Genomic DNA, 17,671 nt, shown 5'->3' with positions numbered 1-17,671 from the left:
TGAGCAGATGTGTCGTCCTTTTTTAGGGAGCATCCTGCCACTGTGATGCCAGCAAAAGATTGAGCAACAATTGGTCAAAAGATTGATCAACAAGTCTATCCAACCATCCATTTTTTATGCCGTACATTCTCATTCAGGTCATGAGTGAGCTGGAGCCTATTCTAGATCACTTTAGACAAAAGGCAGGCTACACTGGGACATTCACACATATGGACAAAGTGAGTCTTCAGTGACCTAACATGCATGTTTCTGGAATGTGGGAGGAAGTTGGAGGGGCCCATGCAAGCAGGGGGAGAACATGCACACTCCACACAGGATGGCCAGAGCCAAGATTTGAACCCCAAACCTCAGAAGAGTGAGGCAGACGTGCTAACTGCAAACAACAAAAGTTGGGAAGTCTTATTATTGAAAGGGATTGACTATTTATAACCATTGTCACATTTTAATTACAAGTGCTTTTGAGTTGTTTGTGGTGTTTGGCACTCATTTACTTCCAAATCTAACTCTCCAAAGACAACAATACACAAGGCTGCATACAAACAACCAGGCAGACCTAAAATAACCTGAGATGAATGCTCAGCATATCACTGTGTGAAAATGGTAATGGCTTCTGATGCCTTGACAACAGGGTGTGAACACAAGTGAGCGTTAAACACAATTTATTTTATTAAAAGGGTAAGTGGTAAACGTTTGGAGTTTCCATCCATTTTTTTCTCACGGAATTCATCTGCTATTTGTGTTGAGACAAGTAACAATGAGGTAAGTGTGCTATAGATTGGTCACTGGTCATTAGGGGTGTGGAATGTATTCTGAACATTCTGTGTTATATCTTTGATCTTTTGACATTTGTCACACTGGCAGGACAAAGCCTTTTCAACATGGTTTTCTGCCTGATGGTCGATTCTGGTCCCAGAAACAATGCAGATCCTTTGGTGTGTTTGAGTTCTAGAGCGCCTCGTGTCCGCCTGTCAGCTTGTGGAAGAGCTCCTCGTTGAGCTTGTCGCTCTTGTCGCGACTTCGTGTCGACATGAAGATGTAGCCCCCGATGAACTCATGAACAATTTTGCAGTCGGCTGTCACGCAGCTGAAGGCGATGTTGATGTTCCCCTCAAACTCAATGGCCACCTGCGATGTGTTTGAAATTCCACAAACAGTAGCAATTACCTTTTTGCAGAATAAATGAGTATCACTCCACTAATTTATTTAACTCCCTCCTTCGACAAGATGTTGGTGTGTATTTGTGTTTTTTTAATCATCTGTCCTTTAATGGGGAGGCATACAGTGGTGCCTTAAGATATGAGTTTAATTTGAACGTGACCACGTTCGTAACTCAAAAACACACTCAAATCATCTTTCGCCATTGGAATGGAAATCCCATGAATTTGTTATAGACTTCTCAAAAAAATATATATATATTTTGCAATGTGTGTTTTGCAAAAAATAGCCCTCAATCACAATTTACTTTGTAAAAAAAAAAAAAAACGTGATTACAATGTTTTTTGTTTGTTTGTTTTTGCTTTTTTTTTTAAACCTGTCCTGTTCAGCTGCATGGCCTTGCAGAATGGTGGATCTGTATGCCTTTGTGCTGGAACAGCTTTGCTGTGCAACAGGGGAGTTTGAAAAACTTCCTCTGCTTATTTTAATTTTTTTATTATGTTTTTTGAAAATGCAGCCGGACAGAAAAGCGGGATAGAGTGGACAAGGGGACTAGGGGAGAGAACCACGGCTGAACAATAGTGAGACAGTCTAGATATTTGAACACAAGTAACATTACAACAGTCAAATCGTGTTCTTACTTGTGGATGGTGGGGAAGACACCTGGTGCATGCAATAACTAAGCAAGAGAACAAGAGAGGACAGAAAAGGGAAGGACAGGATGTGGAAAAATGTCCAAGGCAGTGCTATTGATGAGTGGTGGGGTGTGATTCATTTTTTAGTGTCTAAACACCTGGAAGAACCTGTGAGTTGATATGTTAGTATAACCTGTGTTGTTGTTAGTGATCCCAGCACAATTAAAGCCTATTGTGTGTCTATCGAACTTGGATGAACACCATATCACATGCATGTTAGTCAACTGGTATACGGAGTTGCTGAGCCGGCACATTGAGGACAACTTATTTAGTAAGCTGAAGTAATATTAGTAATTTTCACAAAGGATAAAAAATATATACCTGTATTATATCGTCTGTCTACATGTGTTGTGCCACCGTTTCTGTTCAAATGATATTCGTTAGCCTCCCTGCAATTTGAATTGTTGGCATTAAGCGAAACTGACTTTATTGAAGCAATTGAATACACATCGTGTAATTTTCTTTGTTTTATGTTTAGTTTGACTAAATTTGAACTGGCAGAAGCATTAAAAACGTTGAATTTTAACTATGGGCCATATTCTCTCGTTGGTGCCTAAGTCTATTTTACGCACCTGGCTTGTGCGCTGTCAAGGTGCGTGGATTCCCCATGATGACGTCTGACACAACCACCGCGCGTACCCGGCTGGTTTGCGCGTAATTGTGGAATTTTCCTTGACGCATGAATGCGGGCTGTCACTGGGGCCGCCAGAACATGGGGGCAGTTAACTGAATCAAAATGTACTTGCAATATGATGTTTCACCTTTGCGGGGCACTAGAGTTCAGCCTCTGGAATGAAGATGAGAAAATTCTTTGAGGGAATACGCGCGAGGCCAGATATGCGAGGGAACGCCCACACTCCAGGGTTACTCCACCCATTCACACATGGCCAGAAGGTGAGCAAATGGTAGAAGTAAGTTGCCAGTCAATTACTAAAACTGCCTTTTACCATCTGAAGAACATATCCAGAGTGAAGGCTTGCATGTGTCAAGCAGACCAGGAAAAACTCATCCATGCTTTTATCTCAAGTAAACTTGACAATTGTAATGGTCTTCTGACTGGACTCCCCAAAAAGAGCATTAAACAGCTGCAGCTCATTCAGAATGCTGCAGCTTGGGTTCTGACCAGAACAAAGAGGTCAGAGTATATTACTCCAATTCTAAAGTTTTTACACTGGCTCAAAGTCTGCTTTAGAATAGATTTTTAAAGTTCTGCTACCGGTCTATAAATCATTAAATGGTTTAGGTCCTGAATACATGAAAGAAATGCTAATGGAATATAAACCCAGTAGGGCTCTGAAATCGACAGACTCAGGTCAAATAGTGGCGTACAGAGTCCAAAGCACACACGGTGAAGCAGCATTTAACTATTATGCTGCACACAAATGGAATAAGTCAGCCCCAAATGTAAAATGTTTTTTTTTCATGCTTTTTAGAGTATTTCCATTTTTTAATTATATTTCTTGCACTGGACGCTGTTTTAATTGTACTTTTATTGAGTTTTTTTTTTCTTCTCTGTTTTAAATGTTTCTAAGCTGTTTTTTTTCTTGGTTTTTAAATGCTTTTAATCATGTAAAGCACAATGACAACTTGAGAGGGCCCATTTCCTCGCCATCTGTTTTAGTTCACTTTAAAGGTGTTAGATTGGGTCAAGTTCTTCCACACCAAACTAATCAAACCGTGCTTACAGTAAACTGAGGGGGGGAATTTAATTAGTAATTGCTTCTTAAGAACAACACGTCCTCCCTCATCAGTGGAAATTTTTTTGAAATCCAGTTTAACGCTCAGTATGTGAGAAACTCACCTGTCGAATGTCCCAGTTGACATTCCACTGCTTCATGTTGTTGTAACGCCAAGTCTTCACCACGTCACCCACACCGAGGTCGATGCGGATCAGACGGTTGGGAGCAATGCCTAGTACCTCGTCTTTACGGCTTCCTTTGAACCTGTTAGACAACAAAAATGATTTGTTTCCTGTTAATTCTGTCAAACCCTTCCATGGAAAGGGTATGATATTATGACAGTACTCCCTTAATGTAATCAGTAAACCTATCTTGTAAAAGTTTGAAAACAAATGTGAGACGTGACCTGACTACTACATATGAGAGGCCAAAGTCAGGCAGGGCCTGCCAGATCTGCAGGAAGCGAGAGACTGCATCGACCACTGAGAGCTGAGCCACATTCTGGTACGCGTCCAGGATACGAGGAGTCAGCTGCATGGTCACACATAGTCAGAATGTCAACATGACATTTGTGTTGCTGTGAATGCAAAGGTCCTTCTGTGCATCCAAGTTCACTTGAAATAAGTTAAAAAAATTTTTTGTATTGGCAACAAAGTAAATCAATTTGTATCATATTAAAGCCACAAATGAGGGCTTTCCAGAAATGTAATTGTGTTCCATACAGTGCAAAAACGAACATTTCACCAAGATTAAATCTAGATCTCAAATCAAGGCACAATACGCTTGTTTGTTGTCTGCCAAGACACAATGGTGACCTGACAGTGACAGTTTAATTCATTCCGTCATCACGCAGGACTTGAATGGCATGTTGTGCGAGGCCCCCCGTGGTTCTTTAAATATTGTTTGTGAAGAGAAAATCTTAAAAGTATAGTTGTGGTCTATTTATTTATAATTAATTTGGTATTCAAAAAAGAATATATATACATATTATGTATGAGCATTTTTCACAGTGCCACAGAGCAAGATTTCAGGGTTAAGTGGTCTTTTACATATTTGAAAATAGGGTTAGACAGATGTCATTTTATAGAATTGGGTTAAGTCAAGTCAAGGTTGTTTATGATTAGCACATGTGCAAATGTTAGCTATAAAAAAAAATGTCTGCACCGAATCAAATCGAGAATCGTATTGAATCGTTCCACCCATACAGATATCACTTTTGGTTTGAATAGTGCCAGAGATTTCCATACGTAACGGTGCCTAAGGTCTGTGAAAAAGGTGTAGTTTCATTCGAATCTGATATGTAATGTCTAATGTTACAAATTTATATAAAGGTAAATTTTAGCCGCTCAACCGCGAGAAACATGATGTCCTCGCTCGCCCATATCGATATAAAATCTATAAAATCCAAAATATTGAGAATTTCCTTCTGATATTTTCAGATGCCGACCGGCTCAGGGTGTACCCCGCCTCCCGCCTGAAGGTGGCTGGGATAGGCTCCAGCAGCCGTGAGGATAAGAGGTAAGGAAAATGGATTTTCAGATGGGTAAGGGGGCATAATCAGAAATGTCCACATAAAGTGATGACTGGTCGCAGTTTTGTCACAATAAGTAACGTTAAGATGTTTAACATTAAGCGTGGCCTGTCCTGATACAGGGATAAAACAACAACAACAAAGCATTATCTCTGCGCAAGCACGCTACTTGGCGGATATGTTAAGATTTTTTTTTACATTAAGCATAGACTGTCCCGACGCGGGGATAAAAAAAAACAACACCACAAAATCACGTCAGTGCATGCATGTTACTTTGCGGATTTCACCTATTGCGGGGGTGGTCAGGAACTGAGCTCAGTCAGTAATTTTAGCAGTAATAGTCGTTCTTCACAGAGGATGAATAACATATGCCTAATAAATATACTAGTTTTAAGACAATGTTTTTTTGGGACTAGATATGTTGCTTAATTTAAGAAACCAAATCAAATTTTCTCGGAACATTATATTCATGTGTATATATATATATATATACGTGTGTGTGTGTGTGTGCGTGTGTGTGTGTATATATATATATATATATATATATATACGCACACACACACCCTGTCTTTTGAAGCCCAGTTTATTTTTGCTGTGTAGATACAGTAGCTTGTCATATTTTGACACAATGAAGAATAACATTTGAACACAGATCAGATAACTTCACCGGGCGCCTTGATGTTACGTTTCAACCCGTCTTGCTGTTTTCCCACCTGTTTGGTTTTGTACTTCTTATGGTAGCGGGGTGACACCAAACTGTGGGTGTTCATGCTTTCGTCTGTAGCGGCTGCATTGCCATGAGAACTTGAGCTGGTGGTTTGCATTGCCAAGAAGGAGCGGATGCTACGTATCTCACTGTGGAAGCTGCTGTCGGCCAGGGTCTTGCCTTTGGAGGCCAGGCGACATGCAGCCATCCACCGTGCATACTGCTCCTCCTATAGGACAAAGACAGAGATGGTTGAGAGTGACATCAAAAGTGATGTCAAAATGTTGATACAGCGAGCCACATATGGTGTTGACAGTTTGGTCTTACATTTTCACAGCGGAGATAAACTTCATTCATGCCCTCAGGAGCTGGTATCAGCAGCCTGATGAGGAACTTCTGAGCTGCCATGTTGACATCTGGCGCCACTTCACAGCCTGTGTGTCAAAGTAATGTCCGACACTAAGGATTGATACAAATTAATTTGTGCTGTGCCATGCTAAGAATGTGGTTCACAGGACAGCAATGATATAATTAAAATTAAGGAGGAATCTTTCACGTCGTCTTTGGCATAAACTGAAATGCTATGAAAACACTTTTCTGTGTTTCTGCGTCAAAATCCTTCTTAACGCAACAATACAGTTCTGTACCTTTGAGGTTAATCTGTTGAATAGGCTCTCCGATGCTCTCATCTTTGCTCTTGAAATAGCAGATGGAGGTGTCCTGGAACTTGAACCAGTGCTGCTTGTATCCCTTCAGAGTCAACCTCTTTGGCCTGAATCACATCAACAGTGTAGCATGTTGTCAAACCATGTTTGCTACAAAGGGTTAAAAACATAGAGATCTGTTTTTCTCTAATCTAATTGGAAATATTCTAAGGGAGATATGCTTCACATTAAACTGTATTTGGGGTTCACTATTTGCATTAAAATAAATCTTTCTATATCACTCTAAGATGCCTGTGAATATTCTAATCCATTTTGGTCATCTCATTTTCAAGGAAGTCAACCAATCTCAATTGGATAGTTCTAGTTGTCATGGATTACAAGATGTTTCACCTATCATCCGAGCAGGCTTCCTATATTCATGCACATAGGCTGGATAGGAAAGCTCTTGTCTGAGTGTTGGAAACCACTCTAAAATTCAGCCTCTAACAATAACACAACCACTTCTGGCCTTCAGATGCATGCACTACTAAGAATAAGCGCATAGAATATTAATAAGAGTATTTCATCCAAGGCGGCACGGTGAGCGACTGGTTCGCATATCTGCCTCACAGTTCTGAGGACCGGGGTTCAAATCCCGGCCACGCCTGTGCGGAGTTTACATGTTCTCCCCGTGCCTGCGTAGGTTTTCTCCGGGTACTCCAGTTTCCTCTCACACCCCAAAAACATGCATGGTTGGTTGATTGAAGACTCTAAATTGCCCATAGGTGTGAATGTGAGTGCGAATGGTTGTTTGTTTCTATGTGCCCTGCGATTGGCCGGCGACCAGTTCACCCCGCCTCTCGCCCGAAGATAGCTAGGATAGGTTCCAGCACGCCTGCGACCCTTGTGAGGATAAAGCGGTACAGAAAATGGATGGGTTTCAAATTATATGAAACTAATTTGGCATTGTAGTTTGTGCGATATGGTTTACGGTATGTATGGTTTAAACTATTAATATAAGCTATTATAAACATTTATGGGGGGGCATCAGTTATCTGCTTTTTTTAACTCTTGGGGTTATCCCCGTGAATAGCAGTGGATTATTGTATTGGGCTTAGGTTAGAAATAGCTTATGTCGTTCGTATCAAAGAGTACCTGAAAATCTTCAGGTAATCATTAAGTTCAGGTGCAGTCATGTTATCCTGCAGAAAAAGAAAAGAAAATGTTTCAGTTGCATGGCGTTCTTGTCTGAATTCTTAAAATGCTCAGAAGGCTGATGACATTGAGTGAAATTATCCATTCATCGTTTCTGACCAGCAGCTCGGAGGCAGAGCTGCTCTCGCCCTCCATCTTAACCTCCAGGGACTGAAGCGCCGACTCAAGGTCGTCCATGGCGGCGGCCGAGTTCATCGTCTGAGGCTCTGACTGTGACACCTTGCTGATGTGGTACTGCAAGAGTTAATTTTCAATGCATACCAGGTTGTAATTAAAAAAAAAACAACAACACACACACAACATCCTGTTGACACTGCATGATATGGATTGTTCAAATGGGCAGATTATTATTCTGCTTTTCATGTATTCCTTTTGCATCCTGTACGTTACCTGCAAAGCTCCAAATAGCATCATCTCCTCCTCTGTGCAGTCAATATCCTCCAACAGGATGGCCCAGCGAGCCTGCTCATACAGCTGGGTCAGACGCACCACATCGTACTGAAAATATACAAACATCTCTCCTGAGCATGACTTTTCTGAGAGAGGGAAAGGACACGTGAAACGCCAGCACACACAAATCTACAGTACGCGTGTCGTCTAACAACAACACGGACAAACAGATGCACCTTGGGTTCTATATCATAGAAGGCAAAATATTTGAAGCGAAGCCACAGACGGTCATTTTCTTGAATGCCCTGCTGCATAAGAGAACGGGACGAATCCAACCACCTGAGGGGAAGAATTATTACATGTCATTATAAGGTCACATGCATTTATGTTATCTATATTTACATGTTTAAGTTAAAAATGTTCATACAAAATGTTAACTTTCTGGATACATTTGCATATTGATATCTACTCTGCAGTCACGTGATTTTACGACATATTCCGTTCATTAATGAGTTCAACATACGGTACAAGCGTGCGTGTGTGGTGAGTGTACCTGCCGTTGATGTGGGCCTTGTCCACCACGCTCACTGGGCGGTACTGCTTGATTATGACTTCAGGGGCGGGGGGAGGCTGAGGGATTGAAAGCATCTTGTAGATGGCTTCCAACTGAGGCGAGCCGGCAAAATGAGCTGGCATGCCGTTGTATAAACTGGGCCGGGTTGCTGCGCACCAGGAGTAGCGGGAAAACATAGTCGATAATGTTCATTTTTGCGGTACATTTAAACAACAAAGAAACAAACTTGTTTTTGTCTTTTCTTTTTTTAACTTTTCACTGAAACTTGTTTTTTTTTTAAAAAATGACTGAAAATGCTCAAATTTGCATTCCAGTCCAATAGTTGGCGACGTCACCTCCTTTGTACACGTATGTAAGTTTGAGAGCTATTTTTAAATGAGCATTTTCAGTTTGTTGTATTAGGCTTGGGCAGCAAGCATGACTAGTGTTCAGGAAGTCTACCTCACAGTTCTGAGGTTGGGGGTTCGACTCTGAGCTCCGGCCTTCCTGTGTGAATTTTGCATGTTCTCCCCGTGCTTGCGTGGGTTTTTCTCAGGGTACTCTGACTTCCCCCTACGTTTGAAAAACATGCTTCTTCGGTTAATTCAAGACTCTAAATTGTAAATAGGGGTAGTGGTGGTCTAAGCTTGAATGACACCCTGTGGGAGACCCCACGCACGCACACATGCACACACACACCAATGAAAAACACACTGGAGGGGACCTTATATTTCCTTTAAAAAATATTGAATTATCAACAAATAAGAACACAGCAACAGCAAAGAAAAATTACAATTAAGGGTACAGTGTACAATTTAAAAGAAATACATATAATCTTGCATTGCACAAATAAAAATTTTAAGTGGGTCTGAAAACTTTCCGTAAAAATATAATAATATTCGTGAGTTGGACTCCAAGATCTAAAACGTTTTCTACATACACAAAAGGTCATTTCCCTCAAATATTGTTCACAAATCTGTCTAAATCTGTTAGTGAGCATTTCTCCTTTGTCGAGATAATCCATCCCACCTCACAGGTGTGGCATATCAAGATGCTGATTAGACAGCTTGATTATTGCACAGGTGTGCCAGAGGCTGGCCACAATAAAAGGCCACTCTGAAATGTGCAATTTTATCACACAGCACAATGCCACAGATGTCACAAGTTCTGAGGGAGCTTGCAATTGGCATGCTGACTTCAGGAATGTCCAACAGAGCTGTTGTCCGTAAATTTAATGTTCATTTGTCTACCATAAGCCGTCTCCAAAGACAATTTGGCAGTACATCCAACCGGCCTCACAACCGGAGACCACGTGTAACCACACCAGCCCAGGACCTCCACATCCAGCATGTTCACCTCCAAGATTGTCTGAGGCCAGCCACCCAGACAGCTGCTGCAACAATCGGTTTGCACAAACTGTCAGAAGCCGTCTCAGGGAAGCTCATCTGCATGCTCGTCGTCCTCATCGGGATCTCGACCTGACTGCAGTTTGTCGTCGTAACTGACTTGAGTGGGTGAATGCTCACATTCGATGGCGTCTGGCACGTTGGAGAGGTGTTCTCTTCACGGATGAATCCCGGTTTTCACTGTTCAGAGCAGATGGCAGACAGCGTGTGTGGCGTCATGTGGGTGATGTCAACTTTGTGGATTGAGTGCCCCATGGTGGCGGTGGGGTTACGGAATGGGCAGGCGGATGTTATGGGCAACGAACACAGGTGCATTTTATTGTTGATATTTTGAATGGACAGAGATACCGTGACGAGATCCTAAGGCTCATTGTTGTGCCATTCATCCACGACCATCACCTCATGTTGTAGCATGTTGCAAGGATCTGGACACAATTCCTGGAATCTGAAAACATCCCACTTCTTGCATGGCCAGCATACTCCCCAGACATCTCACCCATTGAGTATGTTTGGGATGCTCTGGATCTGCGTATACAACTGCGTGATCCAGTTCCTGCTAATATCCAGCAACTTCACACTGTCATTGAAGAGTGGACCAACATTCCACAGGCCACAATGTGAGGTTGGCTGGATTATCTCGACAAAGGAGAAATGCTCACTAACACAAAAATTTAGACAGATTTGTGAACAATATTTGAGGGAAATGGCCTTTTGTGTATGTAGAAAAAGTTTTAGATTTTTGAGTCCAGCTCACGAAAAATGGTAGCGAAAACAAAAATGTTTTATATTTATATTCAGTGTTTATATGAGCGGCACGATGGCCGACTGGTTAGAGCGTCTGCCTCACAGTTCTGAGGACTTGGGTTCAAATCCATCCTCGCCTATGTGGAGTTTGCATGTTCTCCACATGCCTGCATGGGTTTTCTCCGGGTACTCCGGTTTTCTCCCACATCCCAAATATATATATATATACACACACACACACGTGTGTGAAGGACTCACAGTTCCCTTGTCGTAATGGCCGTTTTACGTAACCGTATGCAGCACAATGTACCTTCCTTTGTCTTTTGGTTTTCTTGTCGTGGAATGCGGTGACGATTTTAACCTTCCTAGCTTGGTGTCGCCGCCGGCACGGAGCTCAAATGGTCGTGTCGTATCTCAATACAGCAGCACTTTTCTTTTGTAGTTGTTTTCTGTGATTGCAGCATTTTTATTTTGTTGTTGTTTTACAGAATATGATTGAAACTTTTTTTTTTTTTTTAATCTTGCAGTGTTTTTCTTTTGCAGTTGGTTTATGTGCTTGTGTATTTTTCCTTTTGTATCATTACTGATGTGCAGAACTTGGCTGTTTGCAGCACATTTGACCCTGTCGGCCACCATACAAAAGACATACAGTCCAATATGATAACATCCAGATTTGTGTGTACATCTTATCTTCATACCTCAATTGCTTCTTAGTATTTTGTTTTAACACTGAACAATTCAGCCAAGTGGTGATTTTAATAAAGATGAGTGTACCTGAGGAGAGGGGCACCGCAGTCAGGTCAAAAATCTCCTCTGCCGAATTCTTCTCCTTCTTCTTTTTTTTCTCCTCTACAGGCTGAAGGAGTGATAGCTCCTCTGGATGACGGATGTCTGTGGAGGTCAATCGTACTTAAATGTTATATTCAATTCATACCTTCATCTGACACTGTGAAAACATGAAAACATGACTGACGACTGTCAAGTCCCATCATGGTCATTTGACTTGTACGTGTAGCCACAGAGAATAATTAATTGTGCTCAACGAAAATAGAAAAAAGTTACTTTAGTCAGCTTATTCTTGAAGAATTTCATCGCAGCTGTGTGTTGTATCTACGACAGTTCTTATAAGGATACAAGCACGACTGAAAAGCAGTGTTTACCCCAAAAATGGTCAGTTTCTAAACATTTTTCAATTGAATGATATATGATAGCTTGGCTTGAGCAAGGCTTGTGATGAAGACGTCTGCCACCCGCTGCCATGCTTGTACCTTTTTACTCATTGGCACCCAAATAAATTAGCAATTTTTCAGCATATTAAATTCATTCCATTCCAATTCCATCTTACCATCACCACCACTATCACATAGCAATTAGAAAAACCATCAATACTATACAAAAATGTAACATACTGTAAAAGCACGCAACTGTGCTTCTGGAGCAGTTCAGAATCAATATTTATCTAATAACATAAGAAAATAAGCATTTTTAATAAAATACATCACACTCACCAGCGATGCTGATTACTAAATGTAATGTGTGCAGAGTACTACAGATGTCTTTTGCTAGTCAAACGTGGCTGGCTCTGACCAACCAATCAGAAGAAGGTAAAATGCTGACATTATTGTGGGCCAGCTCCAATTTGAATTTGATTGGTAGTAAGGATAAGCGGTATGGAAAATGGATGGATGGATAAAGAAACTGTCCCATTGCTATTATAGTTCAAGTAACATTGATCAGCAGCACTACTAATTCTGAAGTTTCTAAGAAGATTTAAATAACATGGCAACACACGGGGCGGCACGGTGGACGATTGGTTAGAGCATCTGCCTCACAGTTCTGAGGACCGGGGTTCAATCCCCGGCCCCACCTGTGTGGAGTTTGCATGTTCTCCCCGTGCCTGCGTGGGTTTTCTCCGGGCACTCTGTTTTCCTCCCACATCCCAAAAACATGCATAGTAGGTTAATTGACAACTCTAAATTGTCCGTAGGTGTGAATGTGAGTGCGAATGGTTGTTTGTTTGTTTGTATGTGCCCTGCGATTGGCTGGCAACCAGTTCAGGGTGTACCCCGCCTCCTGCCCGATGATGGCTGGGATGGGTTCCAGGATGCCTGCGACCCTAGTGAGGAGAAGCGGCTGAGAAAATGGATGGCTGGATGGCAACACACGGAGGCTGAAATCCGATTGGACATAAAATCCTACATTCACATACACTGGAAGCAGTGCAGACAGGAGAAACAATATGAAATAAAGAGAATCAACTGTTGGGAATGAATTAATTTAATTGAAAAAAAATGACATTTTAGGGCTACCCCACATGAAATTATAACCTCAAACTGACCGTGGTATTGTGAAATAGCGTGCCACGATCAGACAGAGATAGATAAATAAATACTATAAGAAATTTAGGCAGCCATGTCTGGTGCAGAGGTAGTGTGTCTGACTCTGAATCAGAAGGTTATGTGTTCAACTTCCATTGGTGTCAACTGGGACTCAACACTATGCATATATATTGCTGTTTAACATTTAGTCAATTGCCTGTGAAAAATCACAACTGATTTTTCGCTTGTTTGTTTATCAGCTCGCAAGGGAAGTCGGCAGCAACTTTAAACCCATTTAGTCATGCAAGCTGTGCCTCTGACTGTGATCAGTCAATTTATTCATTTCTGTCGCTATCATCACAACCTCTGTGCCGCAACGGTAGCGCATCTCACACCAGGTCAGAAGGTCATGAATTCAAGACACCTCAGGGTCATTGCAAATGGGTAGATAACAGGGGGCAGAGCAAAGGCGTTGCAACCGGGCGAGTTCTCAATGTTTTCAAACAGCCCATAGAGTCTGAAAAGAAAAGTGAACCCCCTGAAATACCACGTAAAACATAATTTGCATTTTCACTTACGGGGTAGCACTTCATCACCAAGCTGCCGAATTCCGCTTGTCAATTAGAGTGCTGATCCCTGCCCACATGTTGACAACAGTATGAGCCAGTTATCAGAAGCTAATACTGATAATGCTGTTAGCAGTGGTGTGCCGTGAGGCCCTTCTCTGCTGGCCTATATACTATCAAATGCATTGACCTACAATTACAACGTAATGAAATGATTCATTATTTATCATATTTACTCTAATATATATCATATAATTTGCGATTGGATGGCGACCAGTTCAGGGTCTCCATCAGCATCTCCGGTGAATATGATGCTGTCAGTGAACTTAACTCAACTAACCACAAGGAGGAGCAGTTTGGCAGACAGTGAAAACATTTTTAAAAGTATCTCAAAACACTCCCAGTTACTTTCAAGCTAAGCATAAAACAAAGAGAATTACACATTGTGTGTCAAAACAGCTACGCTGTACCTTTGCTTTCGATAAATTAGTTTAACTTGATGCTAATAAAAAACGCAAAATGCCACAGACAGGCTAATGAATAGGATGAGAGTTGCAGTGTTATAACCCTTTAACCAACGGATATTGGAACACAAATGTTGAGCAACACATGTAGACAGATAAAATAACAATACTCACAGGCATATACTGTATTCTTTATCCTATGTAAAGAACGACTAATATTACTACGGCTTATTAAGGTGTTTTGAGCGTCTCCATATATATCCTTACACCTTTATTATACTGCTCAAATGTGCCCAAAGAGCAAAGCAGAAAGAGCACCACATGTCCACTGAACTGAAGCAGAAACTGTGGCAAAAGCTTTTTAATTCTTTACATTGTATTTAATAAGTTTGACTCTTTAAATTGTGACTATTGTATGTTTTTATAAAGTACAATATTATAGAGTGCTGTTTTCTTAATAAAAAACACATTACAAATGTTGGGTTTTTGGGGGAGGCTGGAACGGATTCATGGCATTTCCATTCATTTCAACGGGGAGGGAGGCTTTGATATACCTGTACAAGTGTTTTGAGTTAGGAGCATGGTTACGAACCAAATTAAAGTCCTATCTCAAGCCTCCACTGTATTTATCTATGATCAATCAAAAGGTCATTTTCCCATAATATCTCCCCTTAAATATCCTGCACAAAGCATTTCTCACATTCAGTGCAATACTCTTGAACCGAATAAAACTTTTTCACACATCTATCATAAGTGGTAAAACAACAGATGGACATCTATGGTGAATTCAGGCCCTCATTGGTCACCCACACGACCTCATTAGGCTTTCATCGATGCTATAGGCATATGTACATAACAAGAAATCTTACTTCAGCTTCTCTTGCAAGACAAAACTAATCCAGTGGTGCAAAAGGAGGAATATAAGTTTATTATTATTCACAGCAGCAGCTTTTACGATATGTTATGTTATATGTTGACTGTACATAAGGATGCTCCATCCAATAAATATGTAAAAGAAAGTAACACACTCACTGAGCAGTGAGCAGATATCCATCACAGTCTGGAAGACGGGGTTGGAGAAGCAGGCACAGAGCCTCAGGGTGATGCCATTGGGCAGGCCCAGCCTTAAGGGCTTATGCTGCGGCATGAATAGCAAACGGGCATCGGCGTGAATGCCATATTTCTCCAGAGTCCAGGATGTCCGCAGCAGCCATCGCTGCTTCTGCTCCCACCACAGGGCGTGATCCGACCAGTCACGCTGGATAGCTGCACGACACACACAAACACACACACAAGGAAGGCCGCACAGTCCTTTTGGAGCTGTAGTTCACTTACTTTGTGTCGCCTAGAAACGACGTCATCGGACAGTGCCATCGTATTGATGGCTCGCCAGACCAAGCGCCGTGAAGCTAACTGTTACATCCAAGCTGTTTTTGTTGCTACGTATTGCTAAGGAAACGGCTAAGACGTCTATCGACTAGCTAGCGCCTTCACAGAAACGGCACGTCAGTTATTTGTCTTTTGTGGAAAACCCAGACAAACAGACAACTGAAGAGGAAAACTTGAAAGGCTCTGTCACAATAATCATGGACTCCAAAAAAAAAAAAAAAAAAAAAAAAAAAAAGATTGGGGGCACTTTCACTGGAGATACAGAAGGTAAAAAGCAAGCTTACTTTCTGACTATCTGTCTATGTGACAGTCACAAATCTGAAAGTCCACTTGGGAAATTTGCAATTTAGCAACAAGGGAGGGAAAACAAATATTTTTTTTGTTAAGTCAAACATATTAACACATACAAAATGACATACTACAGCATGTGCCTCATGAATGGTTTTACTGTATGTTGTGATGCATGTAAGCGAACCTTAGAAGCAGTATTACGCACTGCTCTTATTGCAATTCAAATTCTGCGGCGTGTTATACAGTACCTGTTGTATTAGATAGGTGGATGGTTGTTCATCTGTTAGTAAATTATGGATGGATGGATGCCTTGGGTATTTAACCTAACGAGAAACTTCCTTTTTTCCCCCCATGTCCCTTTAGGGGCTCCGTACAAATGCATCCATTCGTATGTCAAAACATTTATCTATCAATCATGTTTATCGTTAGGTGTCCATTCGGTGAATCTCTAGTAGGCATGCATCTGAGACAAAGAAAGATAGTGACTCACGTGTCTTCTCCACCAGTTTGAGGATGACGCCTCCCACGTGGAGCTCAGAGGTCACACTGAGGCTGACAGGTGGGGCGTCAGGCCCCAGGTCCTCCACTGTGATGGACAGGTCCCACACTGCCATGCTAGTTGACAGACAGAGTGTGTGTATCACGTGAGACTGAGTGTCAAAAGTGTGCTCGAACCTGTTTAGCCGAATCATCGTCGTAATTTAACAATATGCAATATCCCATGCTTACACACGTATGTATTCCATGTGATGTAACTCGAAAATGAATTCCCTGTCTGTCACGCTTTATTAGGAATCCCACGTGCCTTCCTGCCAGGACACGCCCTGCTTGATTGCCTGCTGTATCCCAGTACAAGAGGCCCTACTGCTTCCAGACGTGTATATGATTTGGGTGTGGCGGCGTTAGTATGGTTCCTACTAACCCTAACCAACACTAATCCCTCCTTAACCCATCCTAAACCTCCTTAACCCCAACCTTAGCCCTAAACCTAAACATAACAAACTTTTTTGCTTTTATTTAGTGCAAATGTGATACACGTTTGGGATGGTCATCTCGTTACATCTGCACACCCTTCCCACCATGCCAGAGCCAACCATTTAGCAGCAGGGGTCGTGTCTTGCCAGGAACGCAGGTGGGATTCCTAATAACGCGTGACAGACAGAGAATTAAAGTGGACATTTTCGGGTTATATCACATGGAATACATACATCTGTAAGCATGGGATAGTGCATATTGTTAAATTACGACAACGACGACGATTCGGCTAACCGAGTTCGAGCACACTTTTGGCGCTCAGTTTCACGTGATACACACACTTGATGTGTGAGCCTGTCCAATGTGACAAGCACTTCCTATTCTGCCTTAATCGCCAGGGAAACACACTTCCGCTTTTTTTTTTTTAAAACACCAAAGATGAAAAGTTTATTCAATGCCCATACAGTCGTCCTCTGCATGTGAATATACGAACCCACATGTTCATACATTAAAGGTATGTTTTTGTCTTTAGATTTAAAATGCTGATGACGCATTTGAGCCCCTTTTGGAAGACTAAAATGTATCTCTGTTTATCTGTTCTGGAATCAAATTGAATCAAAATACGAATGGATTGTGACATTTTAACTTCCCTGAATGGATAAAAAAAAAAAAAAGACAGTTGTACAAAACGTTACATACACACACACACACCATGCCTTTTCATCACTTTACGTCCTTTCTGTCTGTCTTACACACACATACACATTTACATGGATATATAACAACAATACCGTCAGTCTCCTCTGTTGAAGCTTTGAAGAAATGTGGACCAGGACGGCAGCACCTCTTTCAGATCTGTGAAAAAACTCCAAAAGTGTGCCAAAGAAGTTTCTCCTCTTTCTGGCAGGGCGGGCTGTGGTCTGTAACTGCGTCGCATGTTCCTTTTTTTT

General features: G+C 41.6%; 2 protein-coding genes across 7 annotated transcripts in view; one reads left to right on the top strand and one right to left on the bottom strand.

Annotated features, from left to right (window-relative positions):
* trpt1 (tRNA phosphotransferase 1) overlaps window positions 1-5,022 on the top strand; it is a 10,540-nt gene extending 5,518 nt beyond the window's left edge. The window contains exons 7-8 of one of the 6 annotated variants that reach the window (XM_061685339.1): window positions 8-2,744; window positions 4,969-5,022. In XM_061685339.1, the coding sequence (XP_061541323.1) occupies window positions 8-46 (39 nt within the window). In that variant the 3' untranslated portion in view covers window positions 47-2,744; window positions 4,969-5,022. Of the gene's footprint in view, window positions 1-7; window positions 2,879-4,968 lie in introns of those variants that run through there. The other 5 variants (XM_061685340.1, XM_061685338.1, XM_061685334.1 and 2 more) reach the window with 5 other exon arrangements.
* fermt3b (FERM domain containing kindlin 3b) lies at window positions 643-17,671 on the bottom strand. The gene is made up of 15 exons (XM_061685326.1): window positions 17,513-17,671; window positions 16,237-16,361; window positions 15,099-15,332; window positions 11,493-11,609; window positions 8,569-8,737; window positions 8,252-8,354; window positions 8,016-8,123; window positions 7,725-7,859; window positions 7,566-7,612; window positions 6,414-6,538; window positions 6,094-6,200; window positions 5,774-5,995; window positions 3,936-4,060; window positions 3,652-3,793; window positions 643-1,125 (listed from the first exon to the last, which is right to left on the bottom strand). The coding sequence occupies exons 2-15, from the start codon at window positions 16,358-16,360 to the stop codon at window positions 946-948; spliced, it is 1,938 nt and encodes a 645-aa protein (XP_061541310.1). The 5' UTR covers window position 16,361; window positions 17,513-17,671; the 3' UTR covers window positions 643-945.

This window comes from Phycodurus eques, chromosome 9, assembly GCF_024500275.1.
Source record: "Phycodurus eques isolate BA_2022a chromosome 9, UOR_Pequ_1.1, whole genome shotgun sequence".
In the NCBI taxonomy this organism is placed as follows: Eukaryota; Metazoa; Chordata; class Actinopteri; order Syngnathiformes; family Syngnathidae; genus Phycodurus; species Phycodurus eques.
Note: the sequence above shows the minus strand (reverse complement) of the source record. Positions and strands in the feature narration are given on the sequence as shown.